This window comes from Podarcis tiliguerta (genome assembly GCF_965153285.1).
Source record: "Podarcis tiliguerta genome assembly, chromosome: 13".
Classification (NCBI taxonomy): domain Eukaryota; kingdom Metazoa; phylum Chordata; class Lepidosauria; order Squamata; family Lacertidae; genus Podarcis; species Podarcis tiliguerta.
This window is the reverse complement of record NC_139546.1, coordinates 37,188,654-37,211,529: the sequence shown is the minus strand read 5'-3', so window position 1 is coordinate 37,211,529 and position 22,876 is coordinate 37,188,654. Positions and strand designations below refer to the sequence as shown.

At 45.3% G+C, this 22,876-nt stretch overlaps 2 protein-coding genes across 26 annotated transcripts in view; one reads left to right on the top strand and one right to left on the bottom strand.

Annotated features, from left to right (window-relative positions):
- Window positions 1–97: 97 nt before the first annotated feature.
- MAZ (MYC associated zinc finger protein) lies at window positions 98–13,836 on the bottom strand. Of its 16 annotated transcripts, none has more exons than XM_083409715.1 (8): window positions 13,488–13,826; window positions 11,409–11,495; window positions 9,381–9,446; window positions 7,656–8,446; window positions 4,711–4,774; window positions 4,305–4,476; window positions 2,426–2,633; window positions 98–1,420 (listed from the first exon to the last, which is right to left on the bottom strand). In XM_083409715.1, the coding sequence occupies exons 1-7, from the start codon at window positions 13,521–13,523 to the stop codon at window positions 2,446–2,448; spliced, it is 1,404 nt and encodes a 467-aa protein (XP_083265841.1). In that variant the 5' UTR covers window positions 13,524–13,826; the 3' UTR covers window positions 98–1,420; window positions 2,426–2,445. The 16 variants fall into 16 exon arrangements, with proteins under 16 accessions (XP_083265841.1, XP_083265827.1, XP_083265840.1 ...); XM_083409701.1 differs by having other exon boundaries at window positions 11,283–11,498; window positions 13,488–13,750; XM_083409714.1 differs by having other exon boundaries at window positions 11,409–11,498; window positions 13,488–13,750.
- MVP (major vault protein) overlaps window positions 12,757–22,876 on the top strand; it is a 26,075-nt gene continuing 15,955 nt past the window's right edge. Inside the window, exons 1-3 of one of the 10 annotated variants that reach the window (XM_083409667.1) lie at window positions 12,757–12,780; window positions 21,761–21,828; window positions 22,229–22,358. In XM_083409667.1, coding sequence (XP_083265793.1) covers window positions 22,237–22,358 — 122 coding nt within the window. In that variant the 5' untranslated portion in view covers window positions 12,757–12,780; window positions 21,761–21,828; window positions 22,229–22,236. The other 9 variants (XM_083409668.1, XM_083409666.1, XM_083409669.1 and 6 more) reach the window with 9 other exon arrangements.

Genomic DNA, 22,876 nt, shown 5'->3' with positions numbered 1-22,876 from the left:
GGAGGTAGGCAGAGCAAGAGAGACCAGCAAACGGAATACTTCCCCCTTTACACTCAAAGTGACACAGAAACGGTCTAACAATAAACAGACAAGAGTGTGGATTTTTTTCCTTCAATGTTTTTACTAAAATCTTTTGCTGTTGAGACACAGATCCAGAAAGGGTGCATGGGAGAAGGAAAGATGTGGGGTGAGGGAGGGAACAGGGAGAAAGGATAGATGGACACAGCTTCATTACATTTTGTGTTAACAAAAAACGAAAACAAAAAAAAACCACAAAGGGAGTTTATTTTAAATGTCAGGGGATTTTTTTTTAATATATATAATACAAAAAAGCGAGGACTCTAACCCCAAACTGTGGGGGTTGCATGCAACAAGAAAGGTTTTCAGCGGGTGGGGCATCAATGCTTGGTGTGGGGGGCCGACACGCTTGGAACACGAATCACGAGAGAAGCTCAGGGAATGGAGCATTAAAACAGACACCATGGAAGAATGAGGTGCTTGGGCAAGGAGGGAAATTCAGAGCAGTTCCTCAGCAGGGGAATGGAGGGCACTCCACACTGAAGCCATGGAGAAATCCAATCCAATCCTTTTCCATCCCATCCCACTGCAGCCCCCTGCCACCCCAGACTTGAGCTCCTGGCACCTACAATGCCCCTCAATCCTGATTTTCATCCCTCTTCTAACTTCTTTTTGGGTTTCCCAAGTTCTGTCAACCCCTCAACCAACACAACTCTATTCCCAACTCTGGCCTCCCCCCGCCACCAGCTGCAATCTTGCCCCACAATTTTGTCCCACAGGTATCCCATCCTTGAGCCCTCCTCATTCTGTTCCTGAGCTGAGCTTGTTAAGTCTTTCCTGTCCCATTGTCTCACTCTTTTTGTGTAGCTGATTTAGGGGCAATAGGGAGCACTGCTGGAATGAGCAAGAGACTTATGGTGACGAAGACTGTAGCTATTTGGCTAAGGACAGGAGAGGGTGCATGGGTTTATGGGACTCTTGTGGGGCTAGACGTTAAGGGGACTAGAGCAGGGGAGTCAATAAAACAAGGGTGCTCTCTGAATGCACACACAGCCCTTCCATGGCCCTCTGAACAAGAGCTGCTGCTTTGGCTGGGCAGGTGCTTTCCCAGCACCACTATTTTACGAGCACAGGCAGGGGAGAGAATGAATGAAACCACCATTAAATTAAACACCCAAATATGGCCACTGCATATTCATCTGGGCTTGGAGGCTCCAGCTGCCAGTGAGGGAGAGGGGTGGGACTGGGAGGGTCGGCTTCTGCCTCCCCACTCCCAGAAATCACCAGGGCTGTGTGGGGAGGGCTTGGCTCACAACCGAAGCTCCCTCCATGGGCAGCACCGTGACGGCGGCGGGAGGTGGGGCCGAGACGGCTGCCGCGAGGGGGCAGACCTCACCCGTACCTGTGGAGGAAGACAGATGTACAAAGTCAAAGGGGTTTCTCACCCTCAGAAATTTAATTAACACAGTTGTGTAGCCTGCTTCCTCCCACCCTCCCCCTGCTGTAAGCTGGAGTAGAAGACACAGCTGGTTTCACGTAGTAAGAAAGAGATGGATGCAGCTGCCCCTTCCTCCAAAGCACCATATTTATCCATGTCCTGTAGGGAAGTTCCCTTCCTTAAAAGGCTGAAAAATAAAGCAAGGTTGAAAGAACTCACTAGCTCTAACTTGAAATTAACTGCAGATAATACAACTAACTGGGGTTTATCACTTAAATTGTTGTCCTAATGCATAATAAAGGTTAAACTTTCACAGGAAAGTTTTCTCAGGGGACTCCAGCTCTCACAGTTCTCCAAGATGCATGATACATAGGGAATACATCCATGGCAGTGAATGGGGCTAGAAAATCTCCCACTACATTACAGCATCTCATGGGAATAGATTCACTTACTGCTGCCCCATGATCAGTTGTGTCTCAAAAGCAACAGTTACGCCTAATGTTGGACAGGAGACAAAGTAATGAAGGACAAAAAAGGAGACAAAACACCCATCAATGTGCCCTGGCTGTTGCTAACTTCAAAATATTAATAGCAGTCTATATTTCTTGTTAAAAGTACAAGAACTCCTTTGACTTTGGAAAAATAAAACAATATTCAGATAAATAAAACATTCAAAGGATTATGTGCACCTTTTACTTTTTAAAAAAATGAAAGCTCAATCCTGCTTCTATCCTCTTTAGATGAACCTGCAAAAGGATCCTTAGTCACACATAAGCATCCAAACCAAGATGGGCACTGCAATATGCAGGCACTTAAACACTGGCAGAGGGATGCTAATTTAGGATGCAGCCGCCCCAGGGGAGATGGGGTTCTCCGTCTCCCACTGAGAATACAAGGACACGTGGGTACCCTATGGGACAGATGGGCCTCCCCTCCCCATTCCCTAGGACAGAAGGAAGCGGCTCTTGCCTGGTGGCCCGGCCAGCGTTTCACCGCAGCGGTTGGCCCTCAGTGGCCGCAGCCCCTTCTCCTGCGTGCGTCTGCAGATGCCCGTTGAGCTGAGCCGGGGTCTTGCAGTGCACGCCACACAGCTTGCAAAGGAAACGCTCCAGCCGCGGGGCGGCCAGTCCGTGGTCCTTGACCGCGTGGACCCTGAGGTAGGCCGCTGTGGTGAACCCTACGGGAGGGGGAGAAGGACAAAAACCAGCCAGGTCAGTGTCCGGTCTACTGAAAACGTACTCCAGTGTCCTGTAATGCTTGGCTGTGCCTCACCCTAGAGGCGGCTGCGTCTCAACATCTAGTGAAAGATCCATTGCGACAGGGCTCCCTGGTGAAGAGGCAGCTTCTCCACCCCAGAGATGGCTGCATCTTGCCACCAGGTAAGCTATCTCTGTATGAACAACAGACCCCACTCTAGGGGCAGCTGCATCGCGGCATTGAGGAAGTAAAGGTGAGGAACTTAAGACTCAACACAAAAATATCAGAGCTGTAATCCTAGACCAGAAGTAGCTGGATGAGAAGAAGAAAGCAGATTTCCTGCTCCCGCCCCACAGCAAATCTATGTTATCTATATTCTCTGCAACATGAAATATTTAAGCCATAAAAAAATTATAAGAAGTGATTAATAGTAAACTGCTGATTTATGCTTCTGAGAATCCAGTTATCTACAATATGTTGAAGATTTTATTTTAAATATATGGGTAAAGCATAATGGATTATGCATATTATCCAGTGAGATAATCCAGGTGTTTCCACAAAGGAAAAGCAGATTGTTATTATTATTGTTTTTTTAAAAACTGTTTCTTACTAACCTGCACATTATTCAGCCTATTTTGACTTATGTTTTAAGGATATTGTTTTCTATTTAAAAATAATATACCCATCTAAGTATGTCAGATGGGTAAAGTTGTAACACACACAATTCAAATATTAGCAGTCCTCTTTTCATACTGTTTAGTTATCTACCTGCACATTGGATTCCACCTATATATGGAGAATTAGCAAATCTAACTATATACAATAAATCATGTCATCCTACACTTACACAGTACAGTGAAGCTATTTAAGCCTGTGGCAAAATGGTACTAAGGAGATACTCGGACATGTAAATGGAGAAAAAAAGATTAGGAGCCAGCTGTCTTGCCAAGGAGTTTTCTTGTTGAGATAAAGCAGGAAGTCTGAGCAACAGCTGCAGGCCAACAAAAATAAAATGCTGCCTGGTCTCAACATTGGTCCTTCAAATACAGCTTGTTTCAAAGGCGTTATTATATATTCTTATCAAGTCAGTCCTCTTCTGCAATTCTGTATTTAATGCTCACAGAGAGGAAGTTTGGCCTCACATGTAAAGGATTCAAATCCGGCTGACTACTTCTAAAGCAGGCATGTGCAACTTTGACTTACCAAGATGAATGCAGCCCACCTACCACATACTGCGGCCTGTCAGTTGGATAATAAACCAATATAGCTACCTATAAGGCCCTGGTGGGTCACCATCCATGGCTGTTCAGCTGAGCTGAAGTTAGTGAGAACCTGGCAGGTCTGTTTGAAAGCTTGTGGAAAACCAGCCACATCTAATTCAAACTGCAAATGAAATAACCTGAAGCAGGTCTCAAGCATGACTCTGGCTGATATGCTGAGGAACCATATTATAAAGGAGCAAGCACTTATGCAAGTACCAATTAAAGTTGGAATCCTATGCAAATGCAGCTGGGAGTAAGCTCCATTGAAACCTAATTCTTACAAAACCTACATCAGATTGTACTGTGCGACTGCTAGCATTCCCAGAAGAGACGGTTAAGTATTTTTCTCTCCCTCCCAGATACTTTCACAGAGAGCCCTGTCCTCTTACCTTTGTTGCACAGTTCGCAGACATGATTCGGCCCTTGGCTGTGTACTTTCATGTGGTCCGTGATGTAGGCGGCGCTCAGCATCTTTCCACACACGTGACATGGCACCTTCTCCTCATGACGGACTGTGTGAGCACGCAGCCGATCCTTGGTGGCAAAGGCTGCTTCACATGTCTGCAGAAACAGAGAGAAAGGAATCGTGGCGAAAATGTTTTTGCCTACAGCAGCCCACTTCCCAAGGCAACCAAAGACTACGGGACTTGAGAACGTGCAAAGTTCCCTTTAAGTACAGGGGACCTGACATTGCCTTCTCTTGCACCAGAAACTCAGGCAGATTATTGGGGACAAATTAAATAATGGGAGGGAGTAGAGAGTTGATACAGCAATACTGTCAGTGGGGGATAGTACCTCACATTTGAAGGGCCTCTCTGTCGAGTGGACTTGCCGCACATGGCTGTTCAAATGGTCCGGACTGTGGGAGGCAAGAAATATTCAAGTAAGTGATCTGTTCTTGAGGAATTCTCTTTCATTCCCTGCTATAAAGGTCCATGTCCCCCCCATTATTAAATTCATCTCCTTTTCCTTCTCAATCCCAACTATGTTGCTATAGTTTCCTGTCTCCTAAAGCTGGGCTGTCCCTGTTTCTTTTACTGGTAAGGTTTTTCTGCTTTTAACAGATGCACAGGAATATGCTTCTTTTGGAAAAGCTGTTCCTCTTAAACGCCAGTTAGCTTGCAGCTGTTAACAGTAAAATAACTCTGTCATTAAAAAGGGCCAGTTATAGTTTTAACAGGCTTAATTCATCATTTTCAAGCATGCACTGATGTGAGTCTAGGCAAGATGAGTGAGGGAGACTATGTGCCTACAGAAATGTTCTTGGGGAATTCATCCACTCAATGGTTTATTAATTAGCCACAGATTAGTCACAGATACTGATAAAACCTAAGCTGGAAAACAATTCAGAAAAGGATTTGACACTCAAGAATCCAATTGATTTACAGGGAAGCCTCCATTAGAAAGCAAGCTGAAAATAGAAACTGTAAACTTAGAACTGAGAGATGCTGACATGTTTTAATCTCTTTTTAGTTTAGAGCTGATTTTAATTTTTTTAAACGTTTCTTATTTTTAACTAGCTTTGTTGATAATATTCTTGTAAACCTTTTAGAGGTTTTGTTACAATAAAATGGCATATAAATTTTGTTAAATAAATAAAATAAAGGTTGTCACTTATTTGAAAGGGTAAGAAAGTGCAGTGTTGGGAGCAACCTTGAATATATATAGCTAGCTTGCCTAGAGGAAATTTCTACAGCACATGTGTAATTTATATGTGCTTTCTGCTGCTAAAATTACAAGCCCTTGTGGTGATGAAAAGAAATTCTGGATATATTCAAGTAGTTTCTACCCAACGAAATAAACAAAAAGGGTGTAGAAAACAGTGTATTCTAGTCAGGTGTTAACGGTTCTCTGTATTTTCTGTAGTTCTGTATGACTTGAGTGTATATGTATCAGACCATACCAACACTCATATTTTAAAGACCTACTTTAAAAAGGTTGCATTTCTAAAGTTATTTCTTTAAAAGTTCATGTTTACTCCTTTATTTTTGCAAGTCAGAAGCCTGACTCTACGGCCTCTAGGAGCTGTGAAGCCTGGAATGTTACTAGAATTTTTTGTTAAATAGGTTAAATAAATTTGTAATTTTATGTTGTGAACCACCCTGATATCTATGGGTATTGTGTAGTACACAAATTTAATAAACCAATCAACCAACCTACACCTGTCCTCTTGCTTCCATTTCTACAAGGGGCTGTCAGATCAGAAAACTTCAGCACCTTCTTTTTATGTTCATGCTTTTACTGGGGGCTTACAAGAACATCTAAAGCCCATGGGGCAATTTGTTTCTCTGGAATTTTCTTTGTATTTTGAGGCCAGGCTGCTCTTGGTATTCCATGCAACTGCAGGTCCACACAAAACCTGGGCCAAGTGTAGGAATTGAGATGGCCTAACTTATTTTAAAGAGCAAGTGCATTCTTTCTACAATTGTACAGAAAAGCTGGCAAATGTAAGGGCAATTCTGGTAAAATCTCAGAAACAAAGGGAGAGAAACCTGGTCACAGAGCCTTTCTGATCAGGCTGCAACTTATCAGTGTTCTATGCTGCCAGCATGGTGACAATGCAATTACTAAGTACATTTGCAAATGTTTAATTCTGGAAATGTGAGGTTTTCTTTCCCCACAAGCTGACCTCATTGTCTGTTGCTTGATCTAACAGCCAATTAATATGCAAAGAAATTCCATAGATCTGGCACTTCTTGAACTGTACACTTCAGATTGCAGGTGATGTACTACATGTTTGAATACACCTTCTTGTTAAAACAAATCCCTTGAATGAAAAGCTAGCATGTCAAGAAAGCTTTTAGTTTCTTACTAACATGCTAGTTCAGTATATGCAGGGATTTGTTTTTACACAGAGGAACAATGAAACACGGACACGTCTGTTGAGTTGACAAAGTAAGGAGAAGTCTTATGCTATTTCTACATGTTTGAATCTGACCTGAAATGGGCAATATTAAATTGTGGGGTTATATTTACATTTTCCTGTTTCTTTTCAATACTTTATGAAAGCCACTTGTTGCACTTTTGTGAAGGTTCTTTGAATGTCTACACTTACCTCCCATGGGTGTCGATGCCTCAATCCCAGTTAGAAGCCTCTTGTTAATGGTTGCATTTTATAGGTAGTCAGAAAGAAACACTGCCTAACACTCTCTGGTATTATAATACAAAAGTACTAGTGGCAGGACTGGGGAAATTTTCTGGATTGGGTTATACACTGCCAACTTAAAATAAGTCAGTGAACCACAACTGAGAAAATATGTGCTTTCACATGCCTCCCTTTTCCTTTCTTTCTGTCCTGTTTGTTCAGCTGGATTGGTACGTAAGAACTGCAATGAGTTAGCTGCTCCTAGGAATGGAACTGGTGAGGGATCTGGATGGATTTCCCATGCGGTCTTTACTGTTCTGGAGTCCTCCCACAGAACCAGCACCAGCTGGTGTCCCTTAGAAAACCTCTTATATGGCCAAGGTAGTCAAGATTAGGCTTGGAGGAATCTGAGTTATGGCAAGAGCCACAAAGGGAAGGGATCCTGAGGCGCCCCCAGACACCCCTCAATCAGTTAATGTTAGCTTCTAGTGTAACAACGCCATCCTAACTCATACTGGTTCAGGATGTTGTCTGCTAAAGCTTATTCTCTATCACAAGGGGAAACGCCTTTTCTAAAAGCCAACCTTCCTCACGTAAGCCCTGCAACAAGTCCCCTTTGAACTGCCTCCTCCCTGCACCCTTGAATCCCTCGTACCGAGAGAAACTCTTCCCACAGTGGCTGCAGATGTACGGCTTGTGCACAGCACCATCATGCGAACGGACGTGATAGCTCATGCGGTCCTTCCGCTTGAATCGCTGCTGGCAGACAGGACACTGGTAGGGCTTCTCGTCTGAATGGGACAACTTATGCCGATTGAGATGGTAGACGTCCCGGAAGGCTTTCCCACACATCTCACAAGCATGGTTCTTCCGGATGCGTTTGCCTGACGCTGTAGTGGTCACCAGCCCTGCTCCTGACCCTGCTGTGTTTCCTGCACCTTCGGCAGGGGCAGGTGTTGCTGCTGTTGTGCCACCGATGGCGGAAACACTAAGCAAGCTGAGGGGGACCATGGTGGGCATCTTCATGGTCGTGGGTCCAGCGCGAGAAGCTTTGGCCCCCGTATGAATGGCTTCATGGCGCCGCAGGTTGTAGCCATTTTTGAATTCTTTAGCACACAGGGAGCAGATGTAGGGACCTTTGCTCTTGGGCTTCTTCTGGGCATCACCTTGCTGTTGCGTAGCAGAAGCTGCCTGGGAGGTTGGGGCTTGTGTAGTTTGAGAGGATGGTGCTACCTGCCCACCACCACCCTCAGAGGCAGAAGGTTGCTGCTGCTTCAAAGCGGCCGTGTCTACTGTGGAAGCAGATGGTGCAGAGCCAGTAGCGGCAGCAACCACAGCAGCAGCAGCGGCTGTTTCCTGGGCTGCAGCCAAGACTGGAAGGAGATCCACTTGGAGGGATTCAGCAGGGGTGGCTGTCTGCTGGGGAGGGGCTGTTGTGGTGGCAGTCTGAACAGAAAAAGAGATTTTATACTTGAAAAATACAGTCATGAACAATGAATTCTGAAAGCCTACAGTATTCTAGTAACTTGTAGAGTGGATGGAATAGTAAATTCCCATTTCAAAAGCATCCATCTCTCATAAACTAGCATGAACTCATCTTAGGTGGGGGAAGATTAAGATGGGCTGGATTATTATTTACCAAATGTTATGGGAGGAGAAGCAGGAATACTCGCTACAAACAGTCACCAGCTCCACTGAATAGTTAGAATTCAAGTTAAAGACCTGGGCATCTCAGAGTTGGAGCGCTCTGCTTTTACAGATACCATGCCCTGCAAAGTGAAGACTTTGGTATTTCTTACTAAGTCTGGAAAATCTAGCTCAGTACAGTGCCATCAGCTTAAGTGTACTGGAAGCTTCACCCTAACTCCAACCAAAGAAATACTAGCCCATTTGCTCTCATGCATCTGCACGTTTACAGGTGGGAGAAGGACAACCAGGTTCCAGTTTGTTAAACATTTGTTGCTGGTTGCCTGTGTGTCAAAGGCAACTGGATGATTGGCTATTTACAAACTTGGATTACAGAAACTTTATCCGAGATAGCTTTCTGCCTATCTTAAATGTGTACCCTCCATTCTAATAATACTAATAATATCATCATAAGCCTTTAAAATTGATGCCAGTGAATGGTGTGGAAACCACAGCATGCCTGAAGCTAATCAGGTGTGAACCTGATCATTCTCTTGTATGGGAGTTCCGAGTACGAGCAGAATATAAAAAACACATTAGAAAAGAAATTCAGCCTACAATTCAGCTTACATATATGTCTGATGCAGCTTTGTACTATTTAAGTACTAGCCTGGTAGCCATCAGTGAGAAGGAATTCTATGCAGGCAAGTGAGTAGTCTCAGGAAGGAGTTTTCCATCCCTCCTGTGCACCTACCAGAGAAATGCAGCTAACTGATGCAGGAGGGACAAAGCTCTCTGTCCATCTGCCATCCCTAGCGTGCTAGTAAAAACATGGCAGAAAAGCAATGTTTGTAAACTTATTTACAAGGCTTTTAGAAAGAAGAAATGCATAGATTTGAGCCAACAACCATTTAGACACCAATTTGTTCTTATTCCTTAGCCAAAATATTTCCCAGAATATTCAATCAGGAAATAAATCACAGGATTAGAGAAAAATGTGTTTGGAAGTTTTTAAAAATCTAGAAAAGTATTCTTTTAAAAATGCTAACAATTTAGAAATCAATTTCAATGAAAATATGTTCAGTCCATATATGGCAATCCATGGGTCCAAACTAAGCCGTTTTACTTTGTGATTTTCACATTTACAAAGAGAGATTAAATTTTTTCACTCCAAATTCTACAAACCAAAAATTACTTCTTCACTGAGAAGCTTTTGTGCATTAGCTATATAAGGTGATGAACATAATTTAACTCCAGGCAACAAAGAAATACATAAGGACCCATGGTACTGGCTTGCCTGGCTAGAAGACTTTCTCGTGCCCATCACCATCAGAAAACAGTAAGGACAACTACCATATCATGAAGTGACAGTCTTTCTTAACTTCTATAGATGTGAAGTTAAGAAGAGACTTGAATTCAAATTCCTGTTCAGTCACTGATTTGTGACCAAGGTCAAGTCATATGTGTCAGAAACTAGGCAGAGTTACTTGGAAGTAAATTATGCTTTGTTTTGTATCGCTTATTCCCAGGAAAATGTGTGAAGGACTAACCCCTTAATCTCTGTACACTGGTCAGAAAAATGGAACAAGGGATGCTATCAGGAAAAATGACAAACCACTACATAAACCTAAGTTCAATCTAGCATTTCAGAGATCTGTTATTATTCAAAAATACAGTTGTCTTGGTTATGTTCCTTCACAACCTTTTAAATTCAATTTAGAGCATTATCTGTAAGTGAGGTTCAAATAGTTCTTTCTCTGGTAGAGGTTTGTCAGCATCCAAGTCTGGGTAGCTTCCAAAACAAACAGCTATATGCAACATTAGTTATACTCAAAACAGATCCACTGAAATCAATGAACCTAAGTAACACCAGTTGATTTCACTGGGTCTACTCAGGGTATGATTTAATTAGATATTACCCAAAAGATTGCTTTTTTAAGTATAGAGTTAACCAGGGAAGGGCTGACCTTGAACTGCAATCCTACGCCTACTGAACATGGTGACACTTCTGAAAAAATATGTATGGGATAAAGCTGCCTATCAGGGTATTTACACAATAATAATTTATTTTGTTTTAATTTGTTACCTGTTGAAGTCTGGGATATATGAGGCTAGTAATATTAATAAAAGCAAAATAAATCTAAATAGAACCAAGGTAATATCTGCACAGCAAGGCAGAATTCTTGGCCCCAGTAAAACTTTAACTTTTAATTCAGAGTAAACTTGAAGTGCACCAGATTAACTTCATGGGTTTGGTAACTGTGAACTGGGAGAAGGGGACGGTTTCTTTTAACATAAGGGTATAGATTTAAGTACTTGGCTTTAAAACTCTGCACAAGCTTTATAGGATGGTCTCTGGCAAATCACTATTTCAGAGCCTCAGTCCCACAACTGTTTTATGCTGTTTTTTTTTAAATTGGTGCTGCTTCTGTAATGATTTTAATTGACTGAATATAGTTGTATTTTATTTATTTTAATTTGTGAACTGCCCAGAGGACATGGTTAATTGGTTGGTATATAAATGCTGAAAGTAAACAAATAAAAATAAACATTAAGTGACTGACATCAAGTAAGAGTGGCTAAATAAATGTAAAACAGTATTTACAGTAAGAAATACAGAAATTATTTTTTAAAATCAAGTATTTGTACAGGGTACCCTTTGAGGTTGAGGCAATTCGTATAAAAAATTTTGGTCTCCAGCACTGAGATGCAGCTGCCTCAAGTAGATATCGTTTTTCAAAGGGGTCCATCGCTCTCCATTTGGTGCCCAGACAGAGCTCACCTGGAAGGGGCTTTGACTGCAGCCCTGAGCAGCAAAAAATCTGGACTGGATTTCGGTCCCAACCTGCAGAGGGTTCTGTGTATGACTCTGCTAAAGAGACAGAAAAAAAGAAAGATTAGGGAACCTTAAAAGAAAAAGAATCCTCCCCACCCTTCAGCAAATTTGGAAACTCAAGAGTTACCGTAAATTCAAAGGACGGCAAGAGAGAAATGGGTAATTGTAGGAAATCGGTGTGTTTGGTTATTCCACAGGAACTATGGGTGATGAGATGAAAGATGTAGAGAGAGCAGCAACTGCTTGACCCAAGTAACTTCAAGCACTGAATGTAAGTGTGGAGTAGTTATGGTTTACAACAGGAAAAATATGGGGTTGAATCCAATGTAAGTAGGGCAATTTAAATTAATAAATATGCCTTTCTGGTCCATTAATTTCAGTGGGTCTACTCTAAGCAGAACTTAGTTGGTTTCCCATGGTGTGGGAAAGGAGGAAAGTTTGTTTGTGGGAGAATAGAAAGCTGGGTGTAAGGTATGGGACTGTAAAGATAAATTGCTACACTGGGCCAAGATGAGGGTTTGACTATTGTGTACAAAAGTATGGAATAAAAGAGGGCATGTACTAGGAGAGTCTACTTTTCTATGGGAATGGGGAAAAGGACAGGCAAGGGATTCCCAACAGCAGTAGATATGGGCCAGCATTATGTTATGGTCTATGCCTGGGAGATCCCCCTCCCCAACCACACAGATGATGGTGAAGTACTAGGGGAGCCATGTCTCTGACTTATAAGAGGAGAGACATTAAGGGAAAAGCAAATACAGTAGTTGCATATCTGAAAAAGGGGAAGGCCTGAGGCTGAGCTCTGCAAAGGGAAAACCCGGGCAGGAAGCACTAGGAGGGAGGGCGATTACCCAGGAAAGGAGCCAAGGGTGACAGCACCAGGCAGGAGGTTATTATTTGGTCAGAAACTGGAAAGGGGAGGTGGCTGGGGAGGTGGGGCTGCAGGTTTAAAGAGGAAATTGTCTGCAAGGGAGGCTCAAGAAGTGGAAGCAGGAGGTTAAGACAAGGAGCTCCAAAGAGTGGGGAAGTAGGGGCCTCATGCAATCTTGACAAAATTTGGCCACACATGCCTGGTCACAGGAAAAGTTGGAGGTAATGTACCTCCCACCGTGTATACAGCAACTATCTATATCATAATGCATTTGTAGGTGAGGAGGAAAGAAGTGGGGTCATCTCCCTGCATTTTTAATGTCCAGAGGTGGCCCCTTTAGGAGTCCACACATAAAGGTAGGCAGGAAACAGGTGGGAAACCCAACACTACACCTGTTGGCTGCCAAAGGTCACACCTAGCTACCTCCTTTTGTGCCTGCGCTTCAGGGTAAGTAAATAGCGGGGCCAGGAAATGAACATGAAGCCTCTCCTTGGCATGTGTGGCCAAACTCGCACTGGTGTTAGGCAGAAACCCCTAGAGGGCACAGCTTTGGGGAGGGGAAAGCAATTATGGCAGGAGGACATTTTATTTTGTGGGGGGCATGACGGGAAGCGAGGATTATGCGCGCGTAGCCTTGGAGAGGGCGAGGCAGCTGTAGTGCGTGTGTATCTGAGGGGGGGCATTTTGGAAAGCAGGATCACTGGGAGTGGGACCGAGGAGGCACCGAGGTAGCAACTGGCAGGGAAAAAGGTGGGGGACAAGCGCGAGGGGATGGGCAGAGCGAGCGCGAGAGGGAGGTGACCGTTGGCGGGGGGGAGAGGGAGATGAAGCGCGAGGCGGAGGGAGGGGCTGGGCACAGCGAGCGTAGAGAACGAGGGGGTAGGGGGAGCGCAAGGCTGCGCTGGGCGGAGGGAGGTGACCGTTGGGGCAGCGCGAGGCGGGGGGGGGGAGCGCGTGCTGAGTGCGCCCTGCTGGCCCGCGCGCGCAAGGGCCCCCGCCCGCTGGGATTCCCGAGGGGAGGGGCGGGGCAGGGAGGGTGTGAGCGGGGAGCCTAGAGCTCTTGCTTGCGCTCCCTTGTCCTCCGCTCGCGCTCCCCCCCTTTTTTTAGCGGAGAAGGGAGGGGGGAAGGTGGAGGAGAAGGGAGGGGGGGTTACCTGGAAGATGAAGCTGCTCCAGTTGCTCGGGTCCATGGCGGCGGCAACGAGCGGGGGAGGGGGGGGTTCAGCTCGGCGAGAGGGGGGGTCGGGAAGGGAGGGGGGAGCGAGTGGGGAGCAGCAGCAACGTCGCGCGGGCGGGGGGAGTGAAGGTGGGAGGGGGGATAGAGCGAGGAGGCAGCGGCGCGAGGAAACCTCGGCGCGCACGCTGATTGGCCCCCTCTGCGCGCGCGCGCGCCCCCCGGCGCCACAGCCTCTCTGGGCGGGGAGGGGTGAAGAGGGGGTATGGAGAAGGCGGCAGGTAGCGATTGGGTGGGGCTGCCGTCCTCGCTCCCGACGTGCGCGGGATCGTACAAAAGGCCCCCACGTGTGGTGCTTGCTGATTGGGTGGAGTGACGAGCGCTGTGGCCGTAGGGTTTTTTTCTTTTAAAGAAGAAAGTTGATTGGCCGGCGCCGAGGCGGCCGCGCGCGAGTAACGGTTGCTCCTTTCCCCTCCCCGTTAGTTTTCTTTTGAGTGACTCCGTCCCCTCTCACAAAATGGCCGCCAGGGAAGAGCTTCATCCGTAATGGCCATTATGGTGCCTTTTCTCTTTCTGCCCCTCATTCCGTATTATTCAACCCCCTGCCGTACACTTATGTCGCCTATATTTTAAAAAATGTCGCAGGGAAGACGAACGAACTCGACAGCATATTTGGGCTTGCAGGTACTAGTAAGTAAGGTGTAGGACGATCTGCATGACGCCTGCTGTGATCTAGAACTTAACACAGACAGCTATGCTTTCACAGTATGGGATTATGTCACTGGCATGCGGCATTGTACTGCAGCTTCAACCATATCTGGAAATAAACCCCGTTGAATCCAGTAGAAATTCTGAATAGATATGGTTTGTATTGCCCTCTTGGCGCTTACACCACAAACAGGAGATTTTACTCATTTATGCTAGTTAGTTTAATGTGACTTTGATGCAGACTTCACCTGGACAACCTTCAGCAAGAACTTGAGTTAAATGTGAGACTTCTAACTCTATGTCACCTCTTGGCAAAGAAGGCCTCAACCACAATTACCTAGGGTCCCTTGTTTTATCACATGACAGGCTTGGGAAAACATCAGGATCGCATTTGTGCACCAAGTGCTCTTAATTGAGCTCATATTTAGCACCACAATGCTGCTGACTCAACTTGGCAGGCAAACAGATAACAATTTTTAGTAGAAATCCCAGTGGGTAATACCTTGTTTACTTATTTTTACTGTGATCGCTGTCCCATGCACCCTGTTCAATCCACAGTATACTTGTGCCAGAGCAGATTTGTAAGTTAGCTACGTTCATTTAATATATGCTATTTTACTACTTTTATAATATTCTTGTCCTCCAAGGAGTTCAAGTGGAGTACTTGATACCCTGTGGGATAAGTTCCAGATAGTGACAACTTCAAGGTCACCCAGAGCTTCATGGGCCAATGGGAATTTGAACACTATGAGTCTTCCTTGTACAAGAGGGATACTAACCTCTATAGCACTCTGTCTCCTGGCTTGAATTGCACTCTGCAACCACAAACCACTGAGCGTCAGACTTTTATATGGATGCTGTCAACATATTTTCTCAAAGCCTCTGCTTGGTTTTGAGTTGGACTTTTAAAAAAATCTTCCAGTAACCAATTTTCCACAAGCCTGTGTCTTGAATGATTCTGATAACTTCTCTGTTTTAAAGCCAACCCAAAACACAAGTTTACAACCTATCTGTTGTACCCTTTGTAGCACTGAGCTGGGCAAATTGAGGAGTGCTTTTGAGGGATTACAATGTATCACTATTATAATTGCTGTATAATAGGAAGATGCTTCAAATACTTAAGTGGTGGTGGAGGAGGTAAAAATAAACATTTTCTAACAACGACAGTGTGTGGCCCTGCTCCTGGATCATGCATATTCCAAAATATAGCTGTGTTGCTTATGAGTGGGTATAGAATTGCAGCTCAATTTCATAGTCAATGGGACTCAGCAAAGAGGGACTTTGAGTGCAGCCCTGCTGTGCAGTCCTGTGCGTGGTTTCAAAAGCAAAGCCTTCTATGTTGAATGATGTTTACTCACAGGCACAAGTATGCTTAGGGTCGCTGCCTTAGGGCTTCCAAGTAAACAGGAGTCGAAGTGGAATGCCCATCATGTTTGCCGCACAAGTGAGGTCACGCAGTTTGCTTGGATGTGACGGCAGAGGAAATGGCTGGCAGATTAACCCCCCCAAAATGACAAGCTATTGTTTTTCTGGTGCACCTTTCAAATGGCTGAAGTGGACAATTAGTATTCCTTAAATTAAAAAACAACAACAACAGACTAGGTGACGTTACGCTACAGAATTTGTCTTGTTTTGGAAGCTATTTCTCAACGCGCATGCGTTTTGCAGCAGTTCGGTACCGTACTGAAAAGAAGGAAAATACGCATGCGCTTTGGGAGGAACGGGGGCGTAGCAGTGAGCCGTGCATAGACCGATGCGGAGGCTCTGCGAAAACAATACGCTCGTGCGCAGTACAGCTCGCTGGTTGTGTCGCGCGCGCGGCTTTAGAGTAAATAAATCAATGCGCATGCTCCTAAAGCCACGGAGAGCGCATGCGCAGCGGGACGCCTGCGTCTTCCGACTACCGTGAAGAATGCGGTATGCGTTTGCCGCATGCGTAGTAAAAGCACCTCGCGATTTGCCGCCTCCCCTCGTTTCCCGTATGAGTTGTGATCTCCATTTTACGCTGCCTGAGCGCCAGCAGTGCAGCCTGTGAGCGAATTTCAGTCCGGATTGTTTCATGTTTGCAATCAATGTGAAGAGGCCAGGATTGAAAGCAGTTGCTCAAGAGTGTTCCTGATGAAGAATTAAGTGTGAAGCACATTAGGTTTAATTTTTAAAAACGCATATATTATTCAGTCTTTTATCCCTGCGACTGATGCCTTCCCGCCTTTTTTACTGTTAATGTGTAAGAAGGAAGAAAATAAAGCATCAAAAGTAACCAGGAATTCCCACCTTCAATTAAACTAAAGAAAGTATTTCACTGATAATTATTTTGTAGACCTTATGTGATCTTCGTGGACTTGAAGAAAAGTACAGCCCATACAAGAAGGTGTGGGAGGGGAAGCACTGTAAGGAAAAAAGGAATCATATAGGAGGCTCCTCTTCAAGCTAGAATTTCAATGAATTTCTCCCCCAAGCTGTTTTGTGTATCCAATAACCAGAAAAGTGCTGAAATAATTTCTCATACATTGCTTCTGTAATCGTTAAAATAATGTTTTGAGGTTGGCTTTTCTTTTTCATTTGTATATTGCCCGCCATCTGAAAATCTCAGGGGTGGTTCACAACACAAAAGATAAAAAACTACAAAATATATGATAAAAACAAAAAACCCAGCAATGCTCCCCTCCCTGCCACACACAGCAAAGGCCTGGTTGTAGAGAAATGTAATGAAGGCACCAGGCGGACCTCCATGGGGAGAGCAAATAAACAAGAAGGCCTGTTCTTGTATTGCCAGTCACCCTCCAGGTCTCTCATGGAGGAGGCACATGAAGAAGGGCCTTGGAAGATGATCACAGGGTCTGGGTTGGATCATATGGGAAGAGGTGGTCTTGGGGGTATTGTGGTCCAGTACCAGGACTTTGAATTAGGCCCAGAAACTAATTTGCAGCTAGTGCAGTCAAGCCAGGATCAGTGTCATGCTCAAACGGTCTTGTCCTGGTGAGCAACCTGGCTGCTGAATTCTGCACCAGTTGAAGCGTCCAAATCCATCTTCAGAGGCAGCCCCACATATAGCAGTAATCTAATCTAGTGGTTACCAGAGCATAGACAACGGTAGTTGAGCTAATATTTTTTGACAAATGTATAAATTGAGATGAGGCTATGACTGCAATCCTAATCCTGATTACCTAAGAGTAAATCCCATTAATTCACTTGGATTTAATTCTGAGTAGACATGGTTAGCTGGGACGCGGGTGGCGCTGTCGGTAAAACCTCAGTGCCTAGGGCTTGCCGATCACATGGTCAGCGGTTCGAATCTCCGCGGCGGGGTGAGCTCCCGTTTTTCGGTCCCAGCTCCTGCCCACCTAGCAGTTCGAAAGCACCCTTAAGTGCAAGTAGATAAATAGGTACCGCTTTATAGCAGGAAGGTAAAGAGCGTTTCCGTGTGCTGCGCTGGTGCTGGCTCGCCAGAGCAGCTTCGTCACACTGGCCACGTGACCTGGAAGTGTCTCCGGACAGCGCTGGCCCCCGGCCTCTTAAGTGAGATGGGCGCACAACCCTAGAGTCGGACATGACTGGCCCGTCCGGGCAGGGGTACCTTTACCTTTTTAGACATGGTTAGGATTGTGTTGTAAGAAATTGTCTAGATTTGAAGCAAGGATTCAAAGCTTGAGCTCATACCCATGGGTAAATTATTCGACTACTTAAAGAGAAATATGTATTCCTAGATGTGCCCAGGTAGTCTGATACAGCATACCAAGTGTGCATCTATTACACAAATGTAAAGCAGTTTAGGCACCAGTGCTTTGCTCCAAAGGAACATAAGAATTGTCCCTAAAACAGCTACAATTCACTGTGAATGGTAAAAAACTTTTATATCTGAAGTTGCATGATTATGCTGGATATAGGGTAAGTTAGGGTGGCCAACTGTGCTAGGGCTCCTGTGCCTGTAACTGCTGCCCTATAGTCTTCCCCTCATTGTTGAAGTGACTGAAAAAGCAGCACCTGCTGCATTCCCTCTTTTCATGCAACTGTTAAAAAGGGAGCCCTGCCCTAAAATAATCATTGGTAATTTGCCAGCTTCTAGCAATTGGGGTTGCTAGCTTCTTTGTTTATTGAAGGATTTATGTAACTTGAGAAGTAAATAACCAGGCAGAATTTCAGAATTTTTTACAAGCTTTCATCAGACCCACCTATCCCAGCATGATATCTAAAAATGCTTCTATGTCAAGTAGAAAATCCCTAACAATTTTAATACCCCAGTAAGTTAAGGTTGCCGGACGTCCCTGTTTCCCGGGAACTGTCCTCGGATTTACAAATCAGTCGCCATACAAAATCCATTGAAGTTGAAAAGTGTCTCCGGGTTCATTGAAAAAAATCTGGTAATCTTACAGTAAGTCAGTCTCAAGTATCTTTCTATGTGATTGGGATTATACAATATCTGGTAGGAAGGATATGATACGATATCTGGTAGGCCACTTCCCTCGCATGGGAATTCCCTTGTGACTTTACAGCTATGTAAAGGACAGGCTTTCAACAAGTGAAGTGTTTCCCACCACTGCTCAAACTTCAGCTGTTATTCTCCATCAGGGCCGGCTCAAGACATTTTGGCACCTGAGGCAAACCACAAAAGGGTGCCTCCCCACTGCCAGGGGAAAAGGAATGAGTGAAGTTCTACAGTGGGAACAAGGGTGGGAGGGAGGTCCACAGCACCCTGTTTGTCAAGAGGCTGCTGTAGAGCGGGCATGAGGGGGTTCTGCCGTCATTGCCACCATGGGTGGTGCTTTCCTTGGAGGCTGGATCTGCTGCCCCCTGCGGATCCTGCTGCCTGAGGTGGCAGACCCAAAGGAGGGCTTGTGAGAGTGGTTGGGTGCAGGGGTACCAAAGAAGGAGGTTAAAAAATGTCAGAGCGAACTGTTCTGGTGCTTTATTAAAAGAAAGTTGAAGATTTCAGCAAATCAGCCTGCCAGCGTCTCCCAGCCTTTACAGATGTGGGACGGACACCACAGTGAGGACATGGCTTGTCTGCACCCAAGCAAATCTGCTTATATTACTTACACACAAAGCAGCACTCGTCACTTTGAAGAAGAAGAAGAGAAGAGTTTGGATTTGATATCCCGCTTTATCACTACCCGAAGGAGTCTCAAAGCGGCTAACATTCTCCTTTCCCTCCCTCCCCCACAAGTGGGGGGCTGAGAGACTTCAAAGAAGTGTGACTGGCCCAAGGTCACCCAGCAGCTGCAGGTGGAGGAGCGGAGACGCGAACCCGGTTCCCCAGATTACGAGTCCACCGCTCTGAACCACTTAACCACTACACACACACTTTGGCCAGAACTTCCATCACTCCACCTGACTAGGTGAAGGCATAGGTGGCAAATACCCAAATCTTACAGCTAGTTCCCCTTTCTGGGCTCAGAGCCACGCACCCTAAGCCCACATATAAGGATAACATCAAAGCAAGCCCATTAGCCTATAACAAAGCAAATGCATATACAGTGGTACCTCGGGTTAAGAACTTAATTCATTTTGGAGGTCTGTTCTTAACCTGAAATTGTTCTTAACCTGAAGCACCACTTTGGTTAATGGGGCCTCCTGCTGCTGCTGCTGCGCCGCCGCTGCACAATTTCTGTTCTCATCCTGAAGCAAAGTTCTTAACCCGAGGTAATATTTCTGGGTTAGTGGAGTCTGTAATCTGAAGCGTATGTAACCCGAGGTACCACTGTATAGGAGCGCATTGCTACAACAACTACCAATTAATTGTGGGGTTGTCTCAACTACCAGGGTGGCATTAGCAGAGCTTCCAGAACAGTTCACCTTTGGATCAACACAGTGGTTGCCTCACCTTGCCTCACAGGTGGGCCGGCCCTGATCCTCACCCTCTCTTTCTTTGCCTGACACTGCAGCGCCCACAACCATTGTAGGCATGATGCTGAAGTATTTTTCGCTCTATAAGACGCACCAGACCATAAGACACACCTAGTTTTTGGAGGAGGAAAACAAGGGGGGGAGGGAATCTGAATCTCAGAAGCCAGAACAACAAGAGGGATCGCTGTGCAACAAAAGCAGCGATCCCTCTTGCTGTTCTGGCTTCTAGGATAGCTGTGCAGCCCGCATTCGCTCCATAAGACGCCCTCACATTTCCCCTTACTTTTTTTAGGAAGGAAAAAGTGAGTCTTATAGAGCAAAAAATACGGTAGTTACCAGTTCCCAAAAATCCAGAAGGCTGTTCTCTACAATATGGCATTGAATCCTGCCTGCTCCAAAGCTTCCCATGATAATAAGCCACTGTCAAGTGCATATTCACGTATGAATAATAGCCAAAAGATGTAGGGGGGCAATAAGGAGCTAGGAGTTCACATCCCAGAATAAGCTCTGAGCACCACAAAGCCATGCTTCTGGGGGAGTGTCCTCTGTAATATTGTGTTGAATTCCATCTAGCTCAAAGCTTACTTGGGCTGCAACGGACATATATTATTACATTTTGGGGCTATTGTCCGTGTGCAGACATGCACTTGGCTGTTCCTTGCACCCAGAGGATTCATCAACATTTCATAGAAGACAGTCTCCCAGTTGTGCAGGTGCATGCTTTGTGTGGTCCCATCCTGAGTTGCTGGCTCTCAGTTCCTTGCTTTTTTATTGTCACATGATGTTATCACACATTTAGGAGTGTTGTGCAAAGATGGTCATTTTGGGCTGAGTCCAACGCTAGTCCTACTCAATGAGTAGCCTCATTGAAATGATCGCATCTAAGTTTGGGGCTGCTTTGAGCAGGATTAACATTGGTTACAACCCTTAGACGATAGAAAATCATTGCTTGTCCCAAAGGGAAGAGTCCCCTGAAAATGGAGGAATGTGGGGTCAGCATACTTACCTTGTGATTCAGTTCAGGGACATATATTTCTTTTTTAGTGTTATGAACTTTCATCAGATAAGGAACTGGGAATTAGGAAGCTACTTCAGCACAGTGAGGCAAATCTAGAACTAGGATATGAGAAGTAGGAACCAGCAACATAATAGTGGCTGAGATGTGTGGCCACACTTCTATTATGAGCAGCCCCAGTTCCGTTTGTTCAGTTTCTCGTGACTAAGAACTCCCAATATGATGATTAGGGGATGCAACTACCAATTTCTCTTCTCCCCATTCTTTCAAGGTGTGGCCCCTGCCCTTATGATTCCTTCCATGCTGTTAGGGTCATAAATTAAATTGCACCATCCGTTTAGCAATCTGCTTTCCCTTTAAAACGTTCTCTCCCACTCGCTACTTTGCTCCTCCTCTACCAGGAACCGAAAGCTTCAGGGGGAATTCCTGGCTACAAAACTCTCCAGAAAACAAGCGATCTGCTCTGCCGTAAGTTTTCTCCTCTCGCAGATTCCGCTTCATTTTAGCTAGTAGACGTCTTCGCTTGGGATGTGCTCTGGATGCTATCCATCTAGAATCGGGGGGTTGGTTACAAAAGCAATAACCGCTTCCAAGGCTGGAGCTTGAGGAATTCGGAGTTGCTGAATCCTTCCGTCTGCCATTATCTGGAAATTTAATTTGTCTTGCTTTTTCTCCCTCCCTCCCAGATACCAAGTGCTGCAGCTAAGCTGTTCGAGAAGTCTAGCCTGAGATTTAGATTTCCAACAACATTCAGGTCCTGTAACTTCCTGTCCTAGTCTTTTTATGTGCCTGATTGCTAAGCACTTTCCCTGTAATTGCCTGGAGACTTTGATTCTGCTCCGTGGAAGTGGGTGTGTCCCCTTAGCAGCACCCCCATCCAGGCTTGTGCTTGTTGCTGCATATTGGTTTGTGCAAAATAGGGCAGGGCTGGGTTCCCTCAGTTTGTTGAAGGATTAAGTGCAGCGAAAGGCATTGGTTTTAGCACAATGCGGATACAAAGAGTGTTGCACAGTTCCTCCAGGCCCTGCCCGTGGGGGTAAGCCTGTGGGAAGGTGACTCAGGAGTCGAGGGTGTGCCCAGGGCAGCGTTTTAAACTGGAGATTTCTGTCGGGTTCATCCTATTCAGATTGCCCTCTCTTTACAACCGCTCTCAGGAGGCGAGATGGCAGCTGAATCGATAATCCGGATCCCCCCATACCACTACATCCATGTCTTGGACCAGAACTCAAATGTGACTCGAGTGGAAGTGGGACCCAAGACCTATATCCGCCAAGACAATGAGAGGTGAGCAAGCCTCAAAAAAGGAGGGTAGTTTCTGTTTGCCCCCTTTCCTCAGGAGGGCTCCAGTAGTGCCACAAACAGTGAGTGACGCAGGTGTTAGTAATTCCCTGCAGTAGTTATTCGCCTCTTTCTGCTTCACCATTTTCTCTTTCTCCCACAGATATACACTTCACTTTTTAATAGTTGTTTATGAGAGGCATCGCCCGCCCTTAACCATAATGTTTGGGGCTTTTTGTTTTCGATAAATTGGTTTTATTTATACGTAGGGGAGACCCACAGTAACAGAACCGTTACCTTAAAATGGCTAAAGGAGAATGATGTCAGAAAGGGCAAGCCGAACTCTAAAGTTCTTAGGTATGTTACAACAGGCATGACTGTGGAATCTTGCCTAGGCCAAAGCTTACTCCAGGCGCAAAGGACGTTCACATTTCTGTACTCTATTTGCACTAGTCTGTCACTGCACAGCCCTGCACAGCCCTGTTGGAGGTTTGGAAGTGATTTGCATGAAGTCAGGGAAGTGG

Excerpts from the sequence above, each read along its gene's own strand:
- MAZ (XM_083409701.1), bottom strand. The coding sequence starts at position 13,523 with ATGGACCCGAGCAACTGGAGCAGCTTCATCTTCCAG. Across the intron at positions 4,775-7,655 it reads TGTGGGAAGAGTTTCTCTCG|TCCGGACCATTTGAACAGCC; the intron begins GTACGAGGGATT and ends TGCCTCCCACAG. Across the intron at positions 4,477-4,710 it reads AGAGGCCCTTCAAATGTGAG|ACATGTGAAGCAGCCTTTGC; the intron begins GTACTATCCCCC and ends CTGTTTCTGCAG.